The following is a 20,683-nucleotide window of genomic DNA, read 5'->3' on the forward strand; positions in this document are numbered from 1 at the left end:
ATACATGAAAAGAATTCTGTTTATAAAGAAAATTTTGATCAAAAAACAAAACATACCATTATAGTGATAATTTTTGAATCTTACTCATCATCAGATTCAGTTTCTATTTGGGAAGATGAATCCACAATAACACGCTTCCTCTTTTTGGATTCCATCTTGAAAAAGCAAACAATCGTCAAGCAAATAAACACAATAAAATTGACAAAAAAATTTGAAAAATAACACATACTTTTGTGCAGGCTTATCATTTTTTCCTTCAATCATCTTTTTGTTATTTCCTGCATTTCTTCACTTCTGACAATACACGCAAAAAATTCTGTTTATAAAGAAAATTTTGATGAAAAAACAAAATACAGAATTACAATGATAGTTTCTGAATCTTACTCATCATTAGATTCAACCTCTGTTTGGGAAGATAAATCCACAATAACGCGGCTCTTTTTTTTTATTCCATCTTGAAAAAATACAAAGACACGAGGTAAATAAAGATAATAAATATTTACAAAAGAAATCGAAAATTAATACTTACTTCTTTGCCATTCTCTCAGGTTGTTTTCTTCTCTTTGGTGTCTCCTCCGTGTCATGTTCAGAATCAAACTCATACTCAAAATCACTTTCACTTTCCAAAGATGAGTGCAATATAGTAGTCTTCTTCTTTTGTTGCTTCTTTTTTTTCTTTCTTTTTCCTTTCTTTTCGTCTTTTGATTGGTCTTTCAGTTGTGCTCTTCTCATGAGGCCCCAAACAGAAAAATCATTAGTTAGCATAATATACTTAAAACAAATGCACCGAAATTAACAAAAAGATTTATGTTAAGTTACCATTTCATCCTTCACCTTACTTTCTATTCTTTTAACCAGCTTCTTCCTAGTCCAACGTTGCACCCATAGTGGTCTAAGAATTTCATCCACCGGCCTATTATTGTTTGTGGATTCATGAAAATATATGATCATCAGTGCAAAGAGGCAGCCATCAACTGCAAATTTGTTTTCTAATTTGTGCCCTCTGATGCTTTTGATGAGGAAGTTGAGCACATGAGCAGCTCAATTTCATTCTTGTATTGTATCCATGTGAAGAATAGGCGGCATGTGAATCGGAAAAATTTTGTTTATTGTTGTCGGCAACAAGTAGCACTTCTGGATGAAGAGGATGAATGTTCTCTTGAATTTCAGCTGATTTTTTAGTCCATCAACACTCATGTCAATCAAAGACTTTGTCAATTGTGACAAAGTACAACCTTTGAAATTTTCAATAACTTCCTTCTGCTCCTTATTAATTTCTTTATTTGTAATTTTGTTTGGATAGCGCTCCCCTACAACAGCAGCAAAAATATTCTAATAACACAGAAATAATGTAAAAAAAATACCCAAATTTAATTTATAGAATAGATTACAAAATAGATTTTTACTAGATGCATTCAAGCCAAGAGAATCTCTTTTTTTTTCAGGGTGATCTCGATTACACCGTACCGCGTCTGCAGTGTGCTATTGTACAAATCAAATGAATATGTCAATTCTTTTAGGAGCTTATGCGATACATTCAAGGCTGGGATATGCGTCATAGCAAAAAATCTCAATTCTTCAACAAGAGCTTTTTTGTCATTGTTCATGTTGTGAAATATATCATAAATAGATCTTGTGGAGCATCTCAAATCATGAGTTTTCTGTAAATAAATGAAAATTATGTTACATAACTATATTTATACAAAAAAATTGAGTTGTTCTAACATATATCTACTTACATTATATTTTGGTCCTTTTTTGTGGTGCTCCTCCCAGCAACTTTTTTAATTGTCATTTTTTTGGTAAGGAATAAAAAATTTAGGTTAATAGGTAACAACAAAATGGCAAATGCACCTCAATTCACATGAAATACACCGAAATACAAATCAAATACACTGCTATTATTTCTTGATTGTAACACAATGTCAATTTAAAAAGACACAACTCAATCAAGCATGCACGAAATGACACCAGAAGCACTACGACAAAATTCTATCGACTAGTTACAACAAATTCATGAACAAATATCCTCAAAAAATAGACAAAACACATGCAAATCACTCAAACATGCAAAAATAACATCAGAAGCACTACAACAATATTTCGTTACCTAATTATAACAAAAGGACAACAACACCAAGTGCACCTCAAATCACATGAAATACACCGAAAGACAAACCAAATGTACCGCTATTGTTTCTTCATTACATTACAAAATGCACAAAATGACACTAGAAGCCCTGCAACAAATTTCTCTGAGCTAGTTACAACAAATCCAGGAACAAAACCCTCAAAAATGGACAAAAACACATGCAAATCACTCAAACATGCACAAAATAATATCAGAAATACTACAACATTATGTTGCCTAGTTAAAACAAAAATATGACAACAACACCAGTGCACCTCAATTCAGACAAAATATATCGAAAGTTGTTACTGAGAACTACACACGAACTCAGTTCAAAACATGCAAATACTCAAACACGCACAAAAACACATTCAAATCCCTCAAACAATATAGGTTAAACTATACGAGCATCCCATACTACTCGATGTGGGACTTTGAGCACCCCATAATACCCAAGTCCCTCACAATACACCGGTCCTGGAGAGCCGACGTCCACGGCGGCTTCACTCTATCGACACTGACCCAACGATAACCACTTTGCTACGGTCTATCAGTATTCGGTATTCACCTTAATCCAGCCTATAAGTAGTCCTTTCCATGGCGCCGACAACCACGCTCTAATACCATTGTTAGTTATCTAAGGAAAGTGAGAAACCACACCTTAACAGCTAGCTTTTAAGGTGTAATTTTTCACTTTCCTTAGATACCTAACAATAGTAACATTTTTACACCAACCTAACAATGTTATTAGCAAATGAACAGTATGAAAACAATAATATGTACTTTAACGCAAGAAACACAAAATTTACTAAATAAACAAAAATATCACTATCTAGTGTCTTGCGATTAAAAATGCGAAAGAAAAAAGTGAAAAAAATGAGACAATTAGTAAACAGTACGTTCAATAATCTTTCGTCTTTTATATTCTTTAGTGAAGATTTGAAACATAACTTTGAAATTTCTGAGTTTTTACAAAAATTTTAAGAAATTTTGAATATCGTTTGAAGTTTGATCACTTCAGTTTTGATCGAGGATGAAGAAAAGTTTTTCATATTAACGTTCACACTGTTGAACAATTGCGGGAACGAGTGTTTACATACTCTCTAATCCGAAGTTGATTTTTGTCGAACTTTTACATATTGTGTAGCATAAGTGTTCCACAACTAATAGCTTAAAATATGAGAATTAATGGAATAGTTAAATTATTCCAATGTTACCTGTACTCTTTATGATCTGTCAAAAAATGGATGCTAAAAACAGATTATTCAAACCCTAAATTCTAATAAACTTATGATTTAAGAACAGCTTAAATAAACCTATGTATCAAGGCAACGTAAAAATATTTGTTCCATATATATAGTCATGAGCCAAAAAGTATATAAGATTACAACCAAGATTACAACCCTCTCAAACTGCAATATTTTCACTATGCCTATTCGGTATTCACAATCTGAATTTAACTCGAAAATAGTAAGACTAGTAGACTCAACCCAACGCATAAGTTTCCCTTCATTTGTGTTCCGAAACTGAAATCGAGGCAGTCTCTCAACGCACCACGGAAAAAATTGGGTCCTTTTCAGCTTCATTTGGTCAAAAAGAATCGTTCTCAAAATCCAAAAGCATGCCTTAAAGGCTTTGGAATACTAATGGCAAAAGACAAATACAGATTTCTCCGCAGTCACCATCCTTTTTGCTTTATTAGTCCCAATAATTCTGTCCAGCTGAAATGTGATTTCCATAGCAAAACAAATATCATCATATTATTACATTATGTTGCTGTTAGAGGAAATTTTAGGAGGAATGGCTAGCCAAAAATAAATAAATAAATAAATAAATAAATAATAGAACTAGAATCGTATTTCATGAAAAAAGTTAGATGTACAGAGGTTTCAGACATCTTTTTTAGAAATATAGCGATAGATGTGCAAGTAATTGGGGACTTTAGATATATCTCAAGTGAATATGTTGAATGCGGAAAAATAATTTATAATTTATGAGAAACTTGCACCAAACTTATCACTTTCTAAACTAGAATCTACTGAGTTTCACTTTTCTTAAGTGATACATAAACCAGCTATGTAAACAAAATCCTCCCTTGTTTAGCCCTTTTCTCGTACAATTCTCATTACTACCATGCATTTCAATTAGCCAACCAACAATTACATACACACTACATGGCAGCAAGTAGCATAATACTCGGTTATGACCTTTTTTTTTTGTGTGGGGTGGTGGGGAGAGGGTGTTTAAATTTGTATATATCCTAAAAGGGACATCAAAGAGAGAAAGTATTACCCGAAACTTGTCAAGGGAAGAAAACATAAGAGTGCATGCCATACTGGCAGACCCATCAAGCATATTCAGAATCTGCAAGATGTAAAGGGATAGCAATAAAATAAGAGATATATTATGTTCAACTTGTATGGACAAACTGAGAATAAGAACCTATTAAAAATTTTATCAACAGAACAACGAAGCAATGAAGTGATGAACTAATTACTGAAATGCATAGGCTATTGAAATAAATGAGAGCATAATAAATTAATAAGGTACTTTGAAGGGAAGGGCTTGTTTTAAATTCCCTGGCATATTTTGCATATTGACTTTTTCCAGGTTGTCAAGGTTAGAGACCAAGAGAATAGTTGATTTGTTGAGTTATGTTACTTATTGTTTTCTCTTCCTTCTCTTGTTTCTTTGTATCCTACACTCCCATTTCACACTATTTCCTTTCTTACGAATTCTTTGAAAGAAACAAAAAACAAAACCTACTTGATTAACCTGCTCACCTCAGGGAAAAACTCCTTCCTTTCTGGTAGTGAATACATGATTAAGTTCTGAACTCCACGAATCTGCCATCAAGAAATAAGCTATGTTTGTCAATATTGTGTATAACTCTGCCTGTATCAAGCTTATTACAAACATTTTACATAGCCTGTCCCAACCCCAAATAAAAGAGGAGGGTTGCCTTAGGCTAAACAACCAAAGTAAAATCCTTTTGAATCCCGATGACATGGATCAAAGATGGAATTGTGTTAAGGCTAGGTTGTTGCCAAGAAGCGACGTGCTATGTGGATGAATCATAGGGAAAATCAATGGTGGGAGTGCACAGGTAAAAAGTCAAGTGAGTCAGGTGAAGGCAATGTAATTTGGAACCTTGGTATTTGAGCTTTGGTACACAAGAAAGGTAAAGAATAGGAATGAGATAGGCGTTATCCTTTGATAAGCATTGGGAAAAAGATGTGGTAGAGGTTAAAAATGCGGGTGATTGGATCATTACACTAAAACTTGCGGTTGAGGGGGAGCACTTCTTTGTGATTAGTGCCTATGTACAAAAGTCGGTTTAAAAGAACACTACAAGACAAAACTTCGTGAAAAAAGGTTTAATCCAAGCCATAAAGTAGGGAAACAAGACTTTCTTGGAACATAAAAGGAAGTGATCCACGGAGATCATGGATTTGGTATAGAGAACACAGAAGGTACAACCATCTTGGACTTCTCTTTAACCTCTGAGTTTCTTATAGCAGTTAGCGAACACTTGTTCTAAGAAGCGGGAGAACACATAACACAAAAGAATGGGTGAAAAACTTTCAAATCAATTTTTTCTTGCTAAGAAATTTCAACTGGAAATTTTGTACTGACTGCTACGTTATCCCAAAAGAGTGTTTGACCATCCAACATAGGTTCCCGACAGCTTGTTATGGATTTTTGAGTACATCAAAAGGTGAAGAGAAGAACACAAGGGTCAAGTACTGGGAAATGAAAGGTGAGAAACAAAGATTTCCAAAGAGGGTAGAAGAAAAAGCAAGACGGGGATGGGTATGGAAGTGCATAACTGCATACGAGACGTGGAGTAAGACCACCAAGTGATTGAAAAAACAAAAGAAACCTTTTTGTGTGTGTGTGTGTATACCCAAAAAAATCCATTAATCCTCTTGAATTTAGAGAAAATAGCAAAGGCAAAGGCAAAAAGAGAAAAAGTGTATACAACCTTGTATCGGTGGTAGAAGTGAGACCTCTCTGTGTAAAGCATGATCTTCCTTTTTCCTTCATTGAACCAATTACGTGCACGAGAAATGTCACTTTGGGTCGTATACCTATATTAGTCCAGAAAAAAAAAACACACTCATAAATCATACATAATTATGAAAAATTATTATATCAGGATAAGTATACCACCTCTGATTTACAGACAAACATAACAAAAATGATGGGCCCCACAAACAATTTAGTGTATCTTAAATAAAGTGATGGGATCCACTTGCATAGTGAATAAGCATAAATATAATGTGTTAAACTTGTATTCATGCAAGAACCTCCAATCATTAGAGATATATTCCGAAAACATGCAATAATTGACAGCTACAAAGTTTCAAAGTAAAGATAAAAAGTAGGCTTCTTACTCCCCAAGAAGACAAAATGAAGCATTCTGTGACTTCAAAAAATTTCGGATTCGAATAAATTCAAAGTAAGAACTGATAAATATCATAATGCCTCCCTGTATCAAAGATTTCATCCAACAGAACCAAAATAATTAGTATATAAATTTCATTTATCACAGGCATACACATCAGAAATTGAACTACCTAAAAAAACTAACCTGATCAGAATCTTTGATCCGTGGGAAAACCTGCAAGATACAAATGACTGACATCATATCTATAAATTTGACTACAAATTGCCATAAATTTTTAACAATATGCACCTAATAAAAAAATATTTTAAACTGTCCTAAGGAATTTATATAAAGAAATTGAACAGAAGCATTTCAAACCCAGAAAAATAACACATAAAATATATAAGTATTTCTCTCATCTACCAAAAGGAGATTGGGCAGTCGGATAAATCATTGTGCACCCAAATATCCAATAAATGGATGACATTGAAGCATACCTTGATGTAGTAGTCTTTTTATTAGCTAATGTTATAAATATTTGTTTAAATATTGACTACAATATCATAAATATCTAGATAAAAATTGGCCAACCAGGATAAATATAGGTCTAACTGCTTGGCATTGATTTCCAAGACTATATAATTTATTTTTAATAACTGAAACCACAAATATCCTCCAATCAGATCCTATTCCAACATTTGAAATCCAATAAGGGGCATAACTTTCCCAATGCTAATTACTCCATACACAGAACTCAAACTCAAGTTCACTTATTAAAAAGAAGGAGCATTTGCCACTCCAACTGACCATATGTTAGCTACAAAAATGATGTTTATTTGACATGACTTCAGCCAAGTCACACAGAAAAATATTTGGATAATTAGTTTTTCAAAAATAGTTCAACTCAACATGTAAAATTTCAAAACTGCAATTCTTAAATATACCTTCTTAACAAAATAATCAAAGCGAGCATCATCAGCATCTACTATTGAATCTACATGAAATCGTTCATAGATCTACAAGTCACATGATCAAGAGAATTATTAGCATAAGGGAAAACAAGGCAAGATAATTTGGAATAATATTTGATAACTCAACACCTCAAGAATAATTAAGGACTACAAGCATGTCAAATGAATTAATAATAACAAGAATACAATAGTTGATCATACATTATATATCACAACTGCCTAAAACAAAGTTTATCAAGACATTTTCAACTGTATGCCTCGTTTAACTATGGTAGTCATCCAACTAATCTATTAGCTCATTAGGACCTCCACCCAGAACAGAATACAATTAAATTATCCATGATAATTAAAATTGTATTAGCCCCAATGTACTTTTCAAAGGAACAGTACAACGATGAATATTGTTTTATGCATCACATAAGTGATCCAAGTAAACTTAAGTGCAATGATATTGTGATTACGCTATCAGAATGCATCTACATCCAAATGGTTTCATTCCCATCTGAACCTCTACTTTAAGAAAGTAATACTGAGAAAGCATACTTGTCTTATTTCGGGAAGAACTTTGTGTAAAACACCTTTATAATCACAAACCAGCTTCACCTGCAGATATCAAATGAAAAGACTGATAATGAATGACAAGGAATATAATTGGTTGGTGTAGTTGCTTAAGCAATAAGAAAGAAAACCTTCTTATGATTCTCATCTCATTATCAACAATGCCTAGGGTTAAGTCCATATAAGAAAAATAAAAACCATATTAAAGAGAATGGCAAAAACTTGAGATTTTTCCATGAGAACTCTTTCGGCAATGATGTATCTCTAACCCTCCATGAGTGATCGTAGGTACAAACATTGAGCCCATCTAAAAGAATGGAAAGTGCAACCAGACATTTTGCATACCTTCCCTTCATAATTACAGCACTGATGATTGAATGAAGCATTTATATCTGCAACAAGGAAATGAATAAGCTGTAAATTACGCAACGTGGTTTCTTAATAATGCTAGTAAAAAAGGATTCATTAGAAAACTCTATAACTCAGCATCAACAAAGGTTACCATAGGCTAATCAAAAAAGGTCCTTCAGACAAGGAAAATACACAAATATTTTAACCATGTATTATAATTGGAAATAGATTATCTTGATGATTGTTTATGTAAATTTTGAATGGATATTGGATGAATCCCCAATTGAAATACTGAAGCAATAAAATATTCTTTCTTCCAGCAAATTAACATCCCCTATTTATCAAACAGAACAAAAGGATGAAGAATACAAAGGTCTGTTAAAACATATAATATCTATCCTTCTATAGAGAAGGTAAAGACAAAACTATGTGAATGCAAGATTGTTCTCAACATCTTGGCCAACATAAGGAAGGTTCATTACCTGGATTTGAATAAAACCCCAGAACAATTGTTTGCCTGTAAAATCTGGCATTATCATCAAGATACCTAAACAAAGAAAAACTCAGATTTCAAGATTCTAGGGTAGAAAAACCAGAAATGCATCTCATTTCTGACACCTTAGCTTTCAATGACCTGAGTGCAAAATGCAGTTCATGGAACAAAAATAATCATGTACAAAAAGGCAGGTCACTCCCTCCCAAATATCCAATGCATGGAAATGAAAACTACATCACTCCCCCCAAATTTAACAACCACCAACTAAATGGAAAGAAATGAAAATCTAAGAAAAATCCAACATAAAGTGTACCATGGTCTAATGCGCATAACATCAGTTCCAGGCTGCTTCGATGGTAAACGGTTCAAGTGGTCAATAACTGTATGTACATGATACCAATTCTGGAAGTTTCAAAAATAATAGCCAACATTTATACTCTTCCAACTTATAGTGACCTTCAAATTATTATTATAATTTAAAGAAACATACAAGATACAACAAACCTGCATTGCTATTACATCAGCATGATCAATAATCAGCACCTACTCAAACATAATAAAATTTGTCAACTTCAAACTATATGATCCAATGACCTATACACAGGGTAACTACATATTCAAATAGAATTTATAAAGCATGGTCTAACAAATAACAAGTAGAGCCACTTACCTCGATCGATGAAAGAAAATCTACATCTTTTTCCTTGTTACTCCCGGCCTCTTCAATTTTCTAACATTCACAACACTGATGTCAGGCACTTGCGATAAGGATATTAAGAAAAATCCAATTCAAATTCAAAATATGTAAAGTATAACAGTTTCTTTTTCATTTAATAAGTTACAATTTAAATGCAGCAACAAGCAAAATCTAGATTTAAAAAGTAAGCCTTTTTAGAAGCCAGAATTAATATAAAAAAATAAAAATAAAAATTTGAAGCCAAACTAAGGGAAACCATTTTTACAGCTACATGTTACGAACCTTCAAAATTTAAAAATTGCACAATAATATCAAGATTATAATTGAACATATATGCAGGCTGTACCCAAAAAACAGAAAACTTGCATACCCAAGTCTAGTCTCATTCAAGAAAAGTGAATATATGCCAGAAATTTTCCTTATCCAAACTGAAGAGAAAGAGTGAGTAGCTACAACACAGGCTATATGAACTGGCGACATGGACCAGAATAAGCTAACTTTCTCTTGTTTCCTTTCATTCTCCTTAATTCTTCACTTACTGATCCAACATTCTTGACCACCCAAAAACAATATTAAACACCTTTTACTTTTCCTAGAAGGTTTAGGACTGTAATTGTTAAATTCTAAGGCTATCTAAAGCCCAAGTGAAGAAAATTGATTCCTACAAAATCAGACCTAGAAAACTTGTTTGGCATAGTCATTTCCATCACTGTACCTCAGGAAAGAATCCAATCCAGACTGTTTTTATGCACCATCACCTTAACAAGTGACATCTGATTTTGATCATGTAAAATGTGTTGAAGGTGACATCACATGACAATGGTTTCAGCACGAGAACAAAACTCTCCAAAAACAAATAACACATCAAATAACATTTGGTAAATTTTAGCGGAGTAATTGTATTCTCATGACATTTCATGCCTTCTTGATAAAAATTTCTGTTTCCAGTCTATTGTTTCTTTTAAAGGATGTCTAGCTTGTCACTTGGAATTGTCTTCTATACTAATATTAATAAACCTTTACTGTCAAACAAAAATAAATAAATAAATAAATAAAACTAAAACATAAAACCTTTGCCATCAAACATATATAAATAAATAAGAACCAAAATATAAGGGAAAATTGCACAGAAAAATCACGAGTGATAATATAATCTAAAGTGAGCAAAAAGATATCTAGGAGGCAAATATGAATAAGAACCTAAGAATGATTCTTTTTCATAAAAGAAAAATCCCACTTACATTAACCAAGGAAAGAGCTGAAGCAACAATGATGTCTGAGGTATGGAAATCGCTGAACAACTTAATTGTCTTCCTGCAAGGAATTTTATGAATAAGAAAAAAAATTCATTATAATATACTAAAAAATACAGATAGTGGACTATTGCATAGCATGTCTTGGGAAAGGATAAAGAATAAGCAATCCTAATCACCAAGCAGTGAAATTTGTTACCTAGTAAATTTGATGCCGATCATAAAATCGTCCTCATTATTGCCACCAAAAAGTACTTCATAGTCAGATGGTTTGGATGCTTTTTGAGGTTTTTTATTTTCAGAATCATGGTCATTTTCGTCATTGCCCTCTTCACTTCCAAATTTAGTTAAAAAACGATCCATATGCTCAACATTAACCTGAGAAAACAAACACTTAAATCTCACAAAGGACTTACAGAATTGTCTATCTTGCTCAACAAAAATGTAATAAAATTAGATAATACTAATAAGCAACACTTGCAACAATGAGTCGGTTATCATAAACTACAGCAGAAAGTTACATGTATTAGCATGATTTAAGCCTAACAATGTTAAATTAAAGTTCATTTGTAGACATCCACTGATTAATTATCTAGGAATTTCACTAGCATTAGAATTGATAATGTGGATTGAATTTGGAAAAGAATGGTCTTCCTTTTACAGAACTTTTTATTCCTTTTAATCAAGGAGGCACACAATTTTCTAACATCTGCAAGAATGATACACAATAACAGAAGAAGCCTATTATACATAGTTGCTGAAACCACCCATACAGAAGAAAGAAACTAATGACAAATGATAACCATCAACCATGTAAAACCTTAGTTTCCTAAAGTTAACGGGATCTATTGAGAAACCACTAATAAACTAAAAGGAAAACCAAATTGTACAGAGAGAAGCCGGGAAAAACAAAAGGAAAACACACAACATAAGCCAACTATTTAAATGATATTTTCCAACACATGCAGAATATTAACCACCCAATGGAGGGATCACAATCATGAACCAGAAAGTAGAAGTCCACATAAGAGAAATATAGAAAGATAAAACTGAAAAATAGTCCGATGGGGGAGTTCATCGATATATCCAGACTCTTTACTATGAGATAACCTGTAGTTGAGAAAAAAAAAAAGCTTAAGAGTTGAGGCAACTCCTCAGAGTCTAGATGTGTGTTGATAATTTAGGTCATGTTCAAGGGGCAATACCATGGTTAGATGGAAAGAGTAATCAACTAGAGAGGTAGGTACAAAAGCACCTTGTGAGCTGAAGGTGTAAGTTGTATAAGCCTCTTCACAACACGATACACGATGCTTGCCATTGGCAATAAAATTAAAACCTGGAGCACGAGTAGATAAAGGATCATATACTTTGTTTGAAACATAACAAATTAACATGAGAAGAACTTTCTTGTATGCTTATGATTCTTCTTAGACTACATGCATTTCTAGGTTATACTAAGCTTACCAATTGAACATGATTAAGCAATAAAAAGAACAAGGCGAAAATACCAAATCTACTAATTCATTTATCTATTAACCATTATATATTTGTGTATAAATACATGTGTTGTTTAACTCATTTTCAATATGTATTTTGTATTTTAATATATATTCTATGTGGGTGGTTATTTTTTATGTACATATAGCATGATTATTGTTATAATTATATTTTGTTATTGTAAATATGATTAGTTTTCAAAATATCTAATTTACAAATTAAAAAACTTAAGTAGTAATTTAAATGATAACATATAATATAAAAGTCTATTTTTTAGGTTTCATATTTTAAAAAAATTGAGCAATCTTTTTCTTAACAATACAATCAAAATATCTCTATATATATCAGTAACAATTATTTAGAAATTTACTTCGTATACAATTAGAAGCCAACTTTTATTGATATTCATAGTTGAAAAAGTTCTTTCAATTAATGCAGTTACCGAGGAAAAAACTAAAGCTAATTTCAAAAGAAAATAAATAATACTCTTTTGAGTCGATTTCTAAGAAAAAACACCAATCTCATTTAAATTGAGAATTGATCATTCTAATAGACATCTAATATAAAATTCTTAAATTGACTATTAAGTACCAAAAGTTGAGTAAAAAATTATTGTGGAGTCAAATTCAATAATTTAATGAGGATAAATAAATATTATTATCATGTACTATGAAAAAAAATTTCAAATTGTAGTGGAGGCACTTGCCTCCACAACAATGGTAATAGATCCGTCCCAAATGACTAATGGTCCTTTACCTTTGGACGAGTAAAACCTTGATCTCGGAATTTGTCACTACCAGCACTCTCTCCAGCTCTGGATAATTTTGCATCATTCTTTTTCACACAATCTCTAGTTTTGAACACATGATTGAGCTGTGAACGATATAGCCATTATGTATTGCTATCAATATAGCGTAGGCATGGGTGTGTAATATAATCTGTAATATACATTGCCACCATGCAAAAGATTTTGACAAAATCCATAATCTTAAATAAAATGACAGGGAAATTTGCTTACAGAATGCATTATGTATGCATCCATGATGCTTGTATCTTCGAGACCTTTGACATAGAATGGTTTCTTATTACAGTGAAGTATATCCCGGTATCTGCTGCCTAGAAACATGTCAACATGAAGGCAATACCATTATAATGATGGAAGAAAAATAAATAAATAAATCACAACCTTTATGCAAAAAGGAACCAAGCATCCTCAACGGGAGTAAACAACAGCAGCAGCAACAACAACAACAGCAACAACAACAACAACAACAACAACAACAACAACAAAAGTGCTTGAGTGTGTAACTTGGATAACTACTATAAGAGAATTTCAAAATACACTCAAAAGTGGTTTAGTGCAAATAAGCAGCATATTGTGGTGTCAATTATCAATTTATCATACCAAACGACAAATAAAATGGAGATGGTGACGTGTACAACAAATGTCGCAAGTGGCAAGCTCTAATAAAATGACATGACCATTGTGAATAAATTCACAAAAAAGGTAAAAAAAAATCTTAAAATTAAAAAGAAATTATAATAAAAGATTGAAGAGATAATTGCTCTCTTTCCCACTTCCCATCATCATTGTGTTCATGTGTCTATATGTAAAACCAGGTCCTTTTTTACCAAATTGCAGAAAACCTTCGGGCCGGAAAAGATATACAACCTTTGTTATTGCATTTTGATGGAATTAAATGAAGATAACAATGAGTCACTTTTAAAAACATTCGGGGCACAAATAGGACCAAAAAACATTACGGAAAACATTGATATATTTATTCTAAAAGTTTTGGATAAATATAATACTTAACCATTCAAGAAAGAAGTTAAATCCTATAGCTGTATCTATACTAACTCCAGTGTACCACATGAATTTTACTGCATAGGCCATAAAGGGTAGAAGGTTTACATTCTCTCCTGTTGAGCATTAAAAAATTAAATTACCATAAGAGAGGATTTAGATTCCTTTGGCTTATTGCTATTTTCCAATATAGCCAACACAACCCCCTATCAGCTCAGAAAATTTTACACGAAATAGAAGAAATTTGGAAGTATTCTAAAAAATGGAAGATATTGTTTAAACAACCCCTTAGTTTCAGGATAAAAATCAAGGGTAGTTATTATGCTAGATGCAAATAATGAGACTAGAACATGATTTATTCATTATAACTGAAAACGAACTTACAAAGGGAGAAAAATATCTTCTGCATAGATGAATTCAAATCCTTGCCCCCAGATGTCTTGTAGACATCCATCCAGTGCTCATACAACCTTGGTATCAGACCATCGAAAGAATTGGAGTTCAAATCCTAAAAGAGAAAACAAGAGACAAAAATGTAATACCCGTAAATATTTACACACCAAATAATGTTTTTAACGAATTAAGTTGCCAGAAACAATTCTCCTTTTTAGCACATGGAATCATGGATTAAGATTCAAAGAGAAAAACTTACAGCAAAGCAATGGGCAGTGTCAATGACAAGGAAAAGATAACAATAGAGGAAAATATTCTTCGTTGAACAATGTTGATTTCATCCAAAAAGAACTACTCCATATTTTTTTACCTTTGTTTAAAGGACTATTAATCAAAGTCTCCATGAAAATAGCACACAACACACCATTGACTTGATATACTGGTAGTCTAACATCAACTTGCATAGCCTTACCAACAAAATGATTAGGATGCAAACAATAAGTCAAGTAGTTCTACTACAAAGCATATAGGTGATGAGCATTGAAATTGACATCAATGCTGTAATATCTAATTATTTTCCCCACCTAACATATAGCATTATCTACTTTGCAAAAGAAGAAACCATATGGGGAATGAAGTATCATCATTCTAGACAAGAAGGCAAAAGCAATGAATTCTATAGCCAGCTGCTAATGTCTACTATTCCCCTTTACTTTATTACAACCATTCAGCTTGTGGCCAAAATAATTACACTAGATTTAGCACTTCCACAAAGAAGCTACTCAATCTTGGATATGCCAATAGTTTTAAAAAAAAAAGTAAAAAATAACAAACATGAAATACCTTCAAAATATTTTCTCCAGTTCCTATCCATTTGCAACTCGACATGCCAATGGCTGGTACCTCCCATATAAATTTGGAACCCTTTTGGTTGTCTATCTCTTCTTTTGTTAAATTATGTTCCAAATGTAGGTTAAAAGAACTACAGACACAAAATATTGTAGGTTAGACTATCGGATAAAAAGAATGAAAAGAGCAGGAAATTCATTTGAGTTATGTATAATGACAAAGAAATAAGTAGTTGGTACAATTTCAGATTCATTGCAGAACATCATAAGACATTGGTATTACTCGGATAATATTTTTCTCTCTCCATCTCCATTCCACACATATATTTTATTTAGAAAATAAAAATAAAAATGAAACTGAGACAGCAAAAAATATTAACAAACCTTAAGTGCACTGAATCCTCATAATTTGGTTGACCATCAATTCCAACATCCTCTTCATCTGACTGAGAAAACTCAGCATCATATTCAGTCTCAGAGCCTGTTGATTGAGAATCATTGTCATCTGAATCTTGCAACATCCTTTCCGCATCACTGTTTCTAGGAGAATCATCATTAAAATCTAAGACAGTAAAGAATACAAACATCAATAAATGATATCCCGAAATTAAATAACCATCTTATGCTATTGAAAATCAAAGGGAGATTGCAGAAAACAAAATTGATGTACAGACCCTAATTACAAAACTGAAACAAATCCTTAATGAACAGAAATATTGACGAAAATTTAAGTTAAAACATTGCTATTTTCTACTCTTCTCAAAGTTCTTGCCTTCCACATAATCATAATTTTTTTTAAATATTGCAGAATCAAACCTTCTTCATCATCATGGTCATCCTTCCACTTCCGACGCGCAGGGAGCTCTGCCTCTTTCTTCCTTTCGTCACGTTTAACTTTTTGCCTTTTCCTGAAAATAGGGGTAAAGCGACAAAAAATTTTAAACCCTTTCTTTAAAATAAAAATATCCCAAACAAAAGGCAATGTCAGATGAGCATGATTAAGTGCTTGATCATTTAAATAAGATAGTAAACTAAATATGTATGGACAAATGTAACAATCAATACCAAGAATTTAGAACAAAGTAAATGAATTTATCCTATCTTATGTGGTTGTCTCATAGAGCATTAAAATAGTTGAAAAAATACACCCTGTTACTACCTTTTAAGGTTAGAAGTAGGAGGATCAGTCTGCAGAATATTCACATTCATATTATTGGGGTTCTGTTTGGATGACTTCTTCTTCTTCCCTACAAAGAATAGAAAGTTTAATAATAACCAAGCTTAGAAAAAACACATACTTAATTAACTGCCATAATGGGAAAAGCAGAGAAGAATGAAAATTGGCACCAGCGTCAGCTCTCTGCGTCATCTTCATCCTTTTAAAATATCACTCTCTTGACCTCCGCACAGTAGCAGCAGCGGCTCCCTCCTTCAGCCGTCAAACTAGTCGTCGGCACAAGTGTCTGGAGAAAGTATGACCGGTGATGGAAGCAAAGGAAGGTGGATGCCGAGGGAGAGGAACAGAGAGGTAGAGAATACTAAACTTTGAAGACTATGGGAAAACACCGAGGTAGGAGCAGGAGCAGCAGCTCGACGGGGTAGGCAGTAGTTCAGCGGCGAGGCGACGAGAAAAGTGCACGAGGAAGGCGCCCAAGGGTTTAGTTGCGAGAACCGGACCGGTCAATAAACCAGTAAGGTTACTGATTTACTGGTTCACTGGTTTGACCAAGGTTCAACCGGTTTTAATTAAATATTAAAAAAATTATTAAAAAGTTTATATATAATTTTAAACATATATATTCATCCTATAACTTTTTACCAATAAAACTGAAATGTTCTGGGTTTCATGCTTTGTAAAACCAAAATAAATAAACTCTCATCACAAATCATAATTAACAACCACTCAGACTTATAATTATAATCAACAAAACAAAAATAAAATAAAAAAACAAAAACAGCAACTCACAATGCTTACAATCAACCAAAAAAATCAACCAAAAAAATGCAACAGCAACAAAAGTTCTGTCCAGAAATCAGACTCCAAATTCAACAGAAAAGCAATTCAAAATCTGAGGATCATTATAATCAACTCCAATTTCATAAACATTGGCAACTCAGAATAAAATAACAAATTCACAATATCAGTAACACAGATATCTGAGGATCAATAACAAATTCTTTCCAGTAAATTTAACAAAATAAACCCAAGTTTCATAAACATTGGCAACTCAGAATAAAATAAGAAATTCACAAAATCAGTAACACAATATCTGAGTATCAACAACAAATTCTTTCCAGAAAATTTAACAAAATAAGCACAAATTAACAAAATCAATAACTCAGAATGACAAACCCTAAATCAGCAATTCAATTATTAACAGTAAAACCAGCAAACAGAGGAGACAAGGAGGAGGAGGCGACACCGGCGAACACAGTATTATCAAAATCCAAGCCACATTGCTTACCGCGGCGAGGAGGAAAGGGAGTGACAGCGAAAACCAAGGAGACGGCGACACCGGGGAAGAGAGAGAGAGCGCGCTCGAACAGAGGAGACGACGACGGCCACAGAGCTTCCACACGACGGCGAGGGAGCTTCCTACGACGGTGACACAGCTTCCCAGGACAGCGACGGAGCTTCCTACAACGGCAACATAGCTCCTGCGACGGCGACGGAGCTTCCGAATGCGACGCCTCTACCCAGCGGAGACGAGTTCGTCGATGACAATGAAGCGTGGTTGTGGGGCTCTGGGGGCTGCGGGGCGCAGTGGCTGCGGGGCGCAGTGGCTGCGGTGGCTGGAGGGTTAGGGTTCTTTGTGCTTTCAATTTAAAATTTGCAGTTCAGTTTCAGAGACGTGAGGCGAAGCGAGGAATGGGTTGGGTGCGTTGGGGATCAGGGTTTCTTTTTATAAATTTTTTTTTTTTAGAATTTAAAACGGCGCCGTTTGAACGTTGAGGGAGGGCTCCTGAACCGGAAACCTTGTTAAAAACCGACTGGTTCCGAAGGTTTCCCAGTTAACCTCCGATTCGACCGGTTTTTTCCAAACGGATTAGAAGGCTAATCGAACCGGCTTTATGATCGGTTTTTGTTAACCCAGTTGAACCGGCCGGTCCGATTCGGTTTTCAGGGTTAAGGGTTTTCATTTTATTCAATTAATTTAATTTATTGTGTTATAGGCTTAATGTATTTTAAGGGCAATTCACTAAAATAAATTATTTGGGCATCTTTATCTTTATTCTTATTTTTATTTTTATCTTTATCTTTTTTTTATAGTATACAAATTGGGAGTTCATATGCTGACGTGGCACTCATACGTTGAATTTGAGAGTTTATTTGCTTAGGTGTCGTCACTAGAAATTTTTAGAATTATACTTATAAATTATAAATTATTATTTGCTTAGGTTGTTATTTTCAAATTTTAAATTATTTGTTTGGTTGTTTCACTTAGGTTGTTATTTTTTAAATTTTAAATTATTTTACTTAGATAGTTATTTTTTAAATTTTAAGTTATTTTACTTAAGTTGCTGTTTTTTAAATTTTAGTACTATTTTTAAAAATTTGTTGATTTTTTTATCACTATTTTTTAAAAATTTATTGGTAAGTTTTAAATTTAGAATTTTTGAAGATCATGGAGCACCACCAGTTTTGAAATCTGTTTCAACCCAAGGAACAAAGACCACCTTGTCACTATTTATTTTATCTGCAAATTTAATTTAAATTTAAATTAAACTTAATTAAATTTAAAAATTTTAGTTATGAGTCAACTATAAAAATATAAGTTATGAGACATATATAACACCACAATTCAAAGTATATCGATCGCTTCTTTTACATATATCCAAAATCTAAAATTACCCTACTTATTCCAATGGCTGGTATTCACAAAATTGCAGAGATCAATCCTACAATTGACAATTTGTGTATACGTATACGAGTGATACGGTTATGGACACTACCAAGTTACAAAAATTCTCAATTGTCATACTCAATAAATATGGTTTGGCTCAATAAAGACGTGAGTTTCTTACTAATTTTTTATATTATTTTAAATTTATATTATTTATATTTTAAATTTGTTTGTTTATCCCATTTCATTGTTCTTTAATTTTTTTTATCAATTATAGGGAGGAAAAATCCACGCTCCTCAGTTAAAAGAGCTTTTGTGTCTCGATTCGTGAATTTGCTAAGAGAAGGAATATCTTACCAAATAAGATATTTTGGTGTTGGGAAAGAGGTGTGTAGAGATACTTGATCCACTTCTATTGGTAAGTTCCAACCAATATTTATTTCTAAAAATATTAGTGATGATATTTTTAATGGTATTTTTTATATTTTTTATTATTAATATATTATATGATACCCTGCATAGAAAGGAGATCTATTGGATATACCTATGCTTTTCCTCAACCTAATTGATAAGACATTTCTATTCCTCGTTTGAAGTTCAAATATCTGATAATCCACATTTTTTACCTTCTTATAAAGTTAAGAAGATGACTGATAATGTGGATCTCATAAATAAATTAAAAAAGGCTCACCCTAATCAAATTGTGAGTACATTTACAAATGTACTTTTTATTAAAAAATAATTTATTTTTTACTTTTTTGGTCATTAGTAGTATCTAATTTATAAATAATAATTAATAACTAATTGCAATTTTAGGATGTTGACTACAGTGCTGGTTTGCTTCCAACTTCAAAAGCATTCTCAATCATTAAAGGGGAGAAAGTAGAAGGTGTTAAGGTATATGTTCAAAAAATGAATTTTTCGTTTGTTTGTTTTCTCAAAGTTAGAGTTTAATTTTATTTAAAAAAATATTGTTGAGATAAAATTAAAGGTGATAAGGATGTCTTTAATTTAACATAGTATTTTGTACAGAATTTGTTGCTTGAATTCTCTAATGAAGTTGTGGACAATGATGAATATGAAGTGTTAGAAAATGCTATTACACTTACACCACTCAAGCGACTATCTTCGGAGTCGGAAGATTTGGGGGCGGAAGGAAAAACCTTAACTTACAAGAAGATCAAGATTGAGAATGAAAATTGAGAATTTGGATGTACATGTTTTGGAATCCCTTTTTAGAGTCTATCTAATAGAATAATATCAAACATATGTTTGTTTTAGTAGAAATATTTTTTTTTCTTGAGTTGTTATTTTTATTTTGGTTCTTTTTTATTTTTATGTTTGGAATTTAGAATTTTTTTAAATATAAATTGAAGTTATTTGGTTATTACTTATGGTTTTATTTTTCAATTCGATTCACACCATTGATATTTTGTTAATTTTTTA

The 20,683-nt window shown here is 32.6% G+C and overlaps 1 protein-coding gene across 2 annotated transcripts; it reads right to left on the reverse strand.

The window, feature by feature from the left end:
• Positions 1-3,452: 3,452 nt before the first annotated feature.
• LOC107490285 (protein NUCLEOLAR FACTOR 1) lies at positions 3,453-18,258 on the reverse strand. 2 transcript variants are annotated; one of them, XM_021143032.2, is made up of 24 exons: positions 17,858-18,258; positions 16,552-16,639; positions 16,209-16,300; positions 15,777-15,954; positions 15,388-15,526; positions 14,536-14,659; positions 13,363-13,460; positions 13,101-13,217; positions 12,103-12,183; positions 11,047-11,225; positions 10,836-10,908; positions 9,568-9,627; positions 9,402-9,440; positions 9,211-9,299; positions 8,884-8,948; positions 8,396-8,442; positions 8,036-8,095; positions 7,466-7,537; positions 6,726-6,755; positions 6,529-6,623; positions 6,117-6,222; positions 4,915-4,977; positions 4,424-4,495; positions 3,453-3,852 (listed from the first exon to the last, which is right to left on the reverse strand). In XM_021143032.2, exons 2-24 carry the CDS (start codon positions 16,599-16,601, stop codon positions 3,775-3,777), a joined length of 2,007 nt encoding a protein of 668 aa, XP_020998691.1. In that variant the 5' UTR covers positions 16,602-16,639; positions 17,858-18,258; the 3' UTR covers positions 3,453-3,774. The 2 variants fall into 2 exon arrangements, with proteins under 2 accessions (XP_020998691.1, XP_015966531.1); XM_016111045.2 differs by lacking the exon at positions 17,858-18,258 and adding an exon at positions 16,740-17,016.
• Between the last annotated feature and the right edge of the window lie 2,425 nt (positions 18,259-20,683).

Source organism: Arachis duranensis, chromosome 5 (assembly GCF_000817695.3).
Source record: "Arachis duranensis cultivar V14167 chromosome 5, aradu.V14167.gnm2.J7QH, whole genome shotgun sequence".
Taxonomy (NCBI): Eukaryota; Viridiplantae; Streptophyta; class Magnoliopsida; order Fabales; family Fabaceae; genus Arachis; species Arachis duranensis.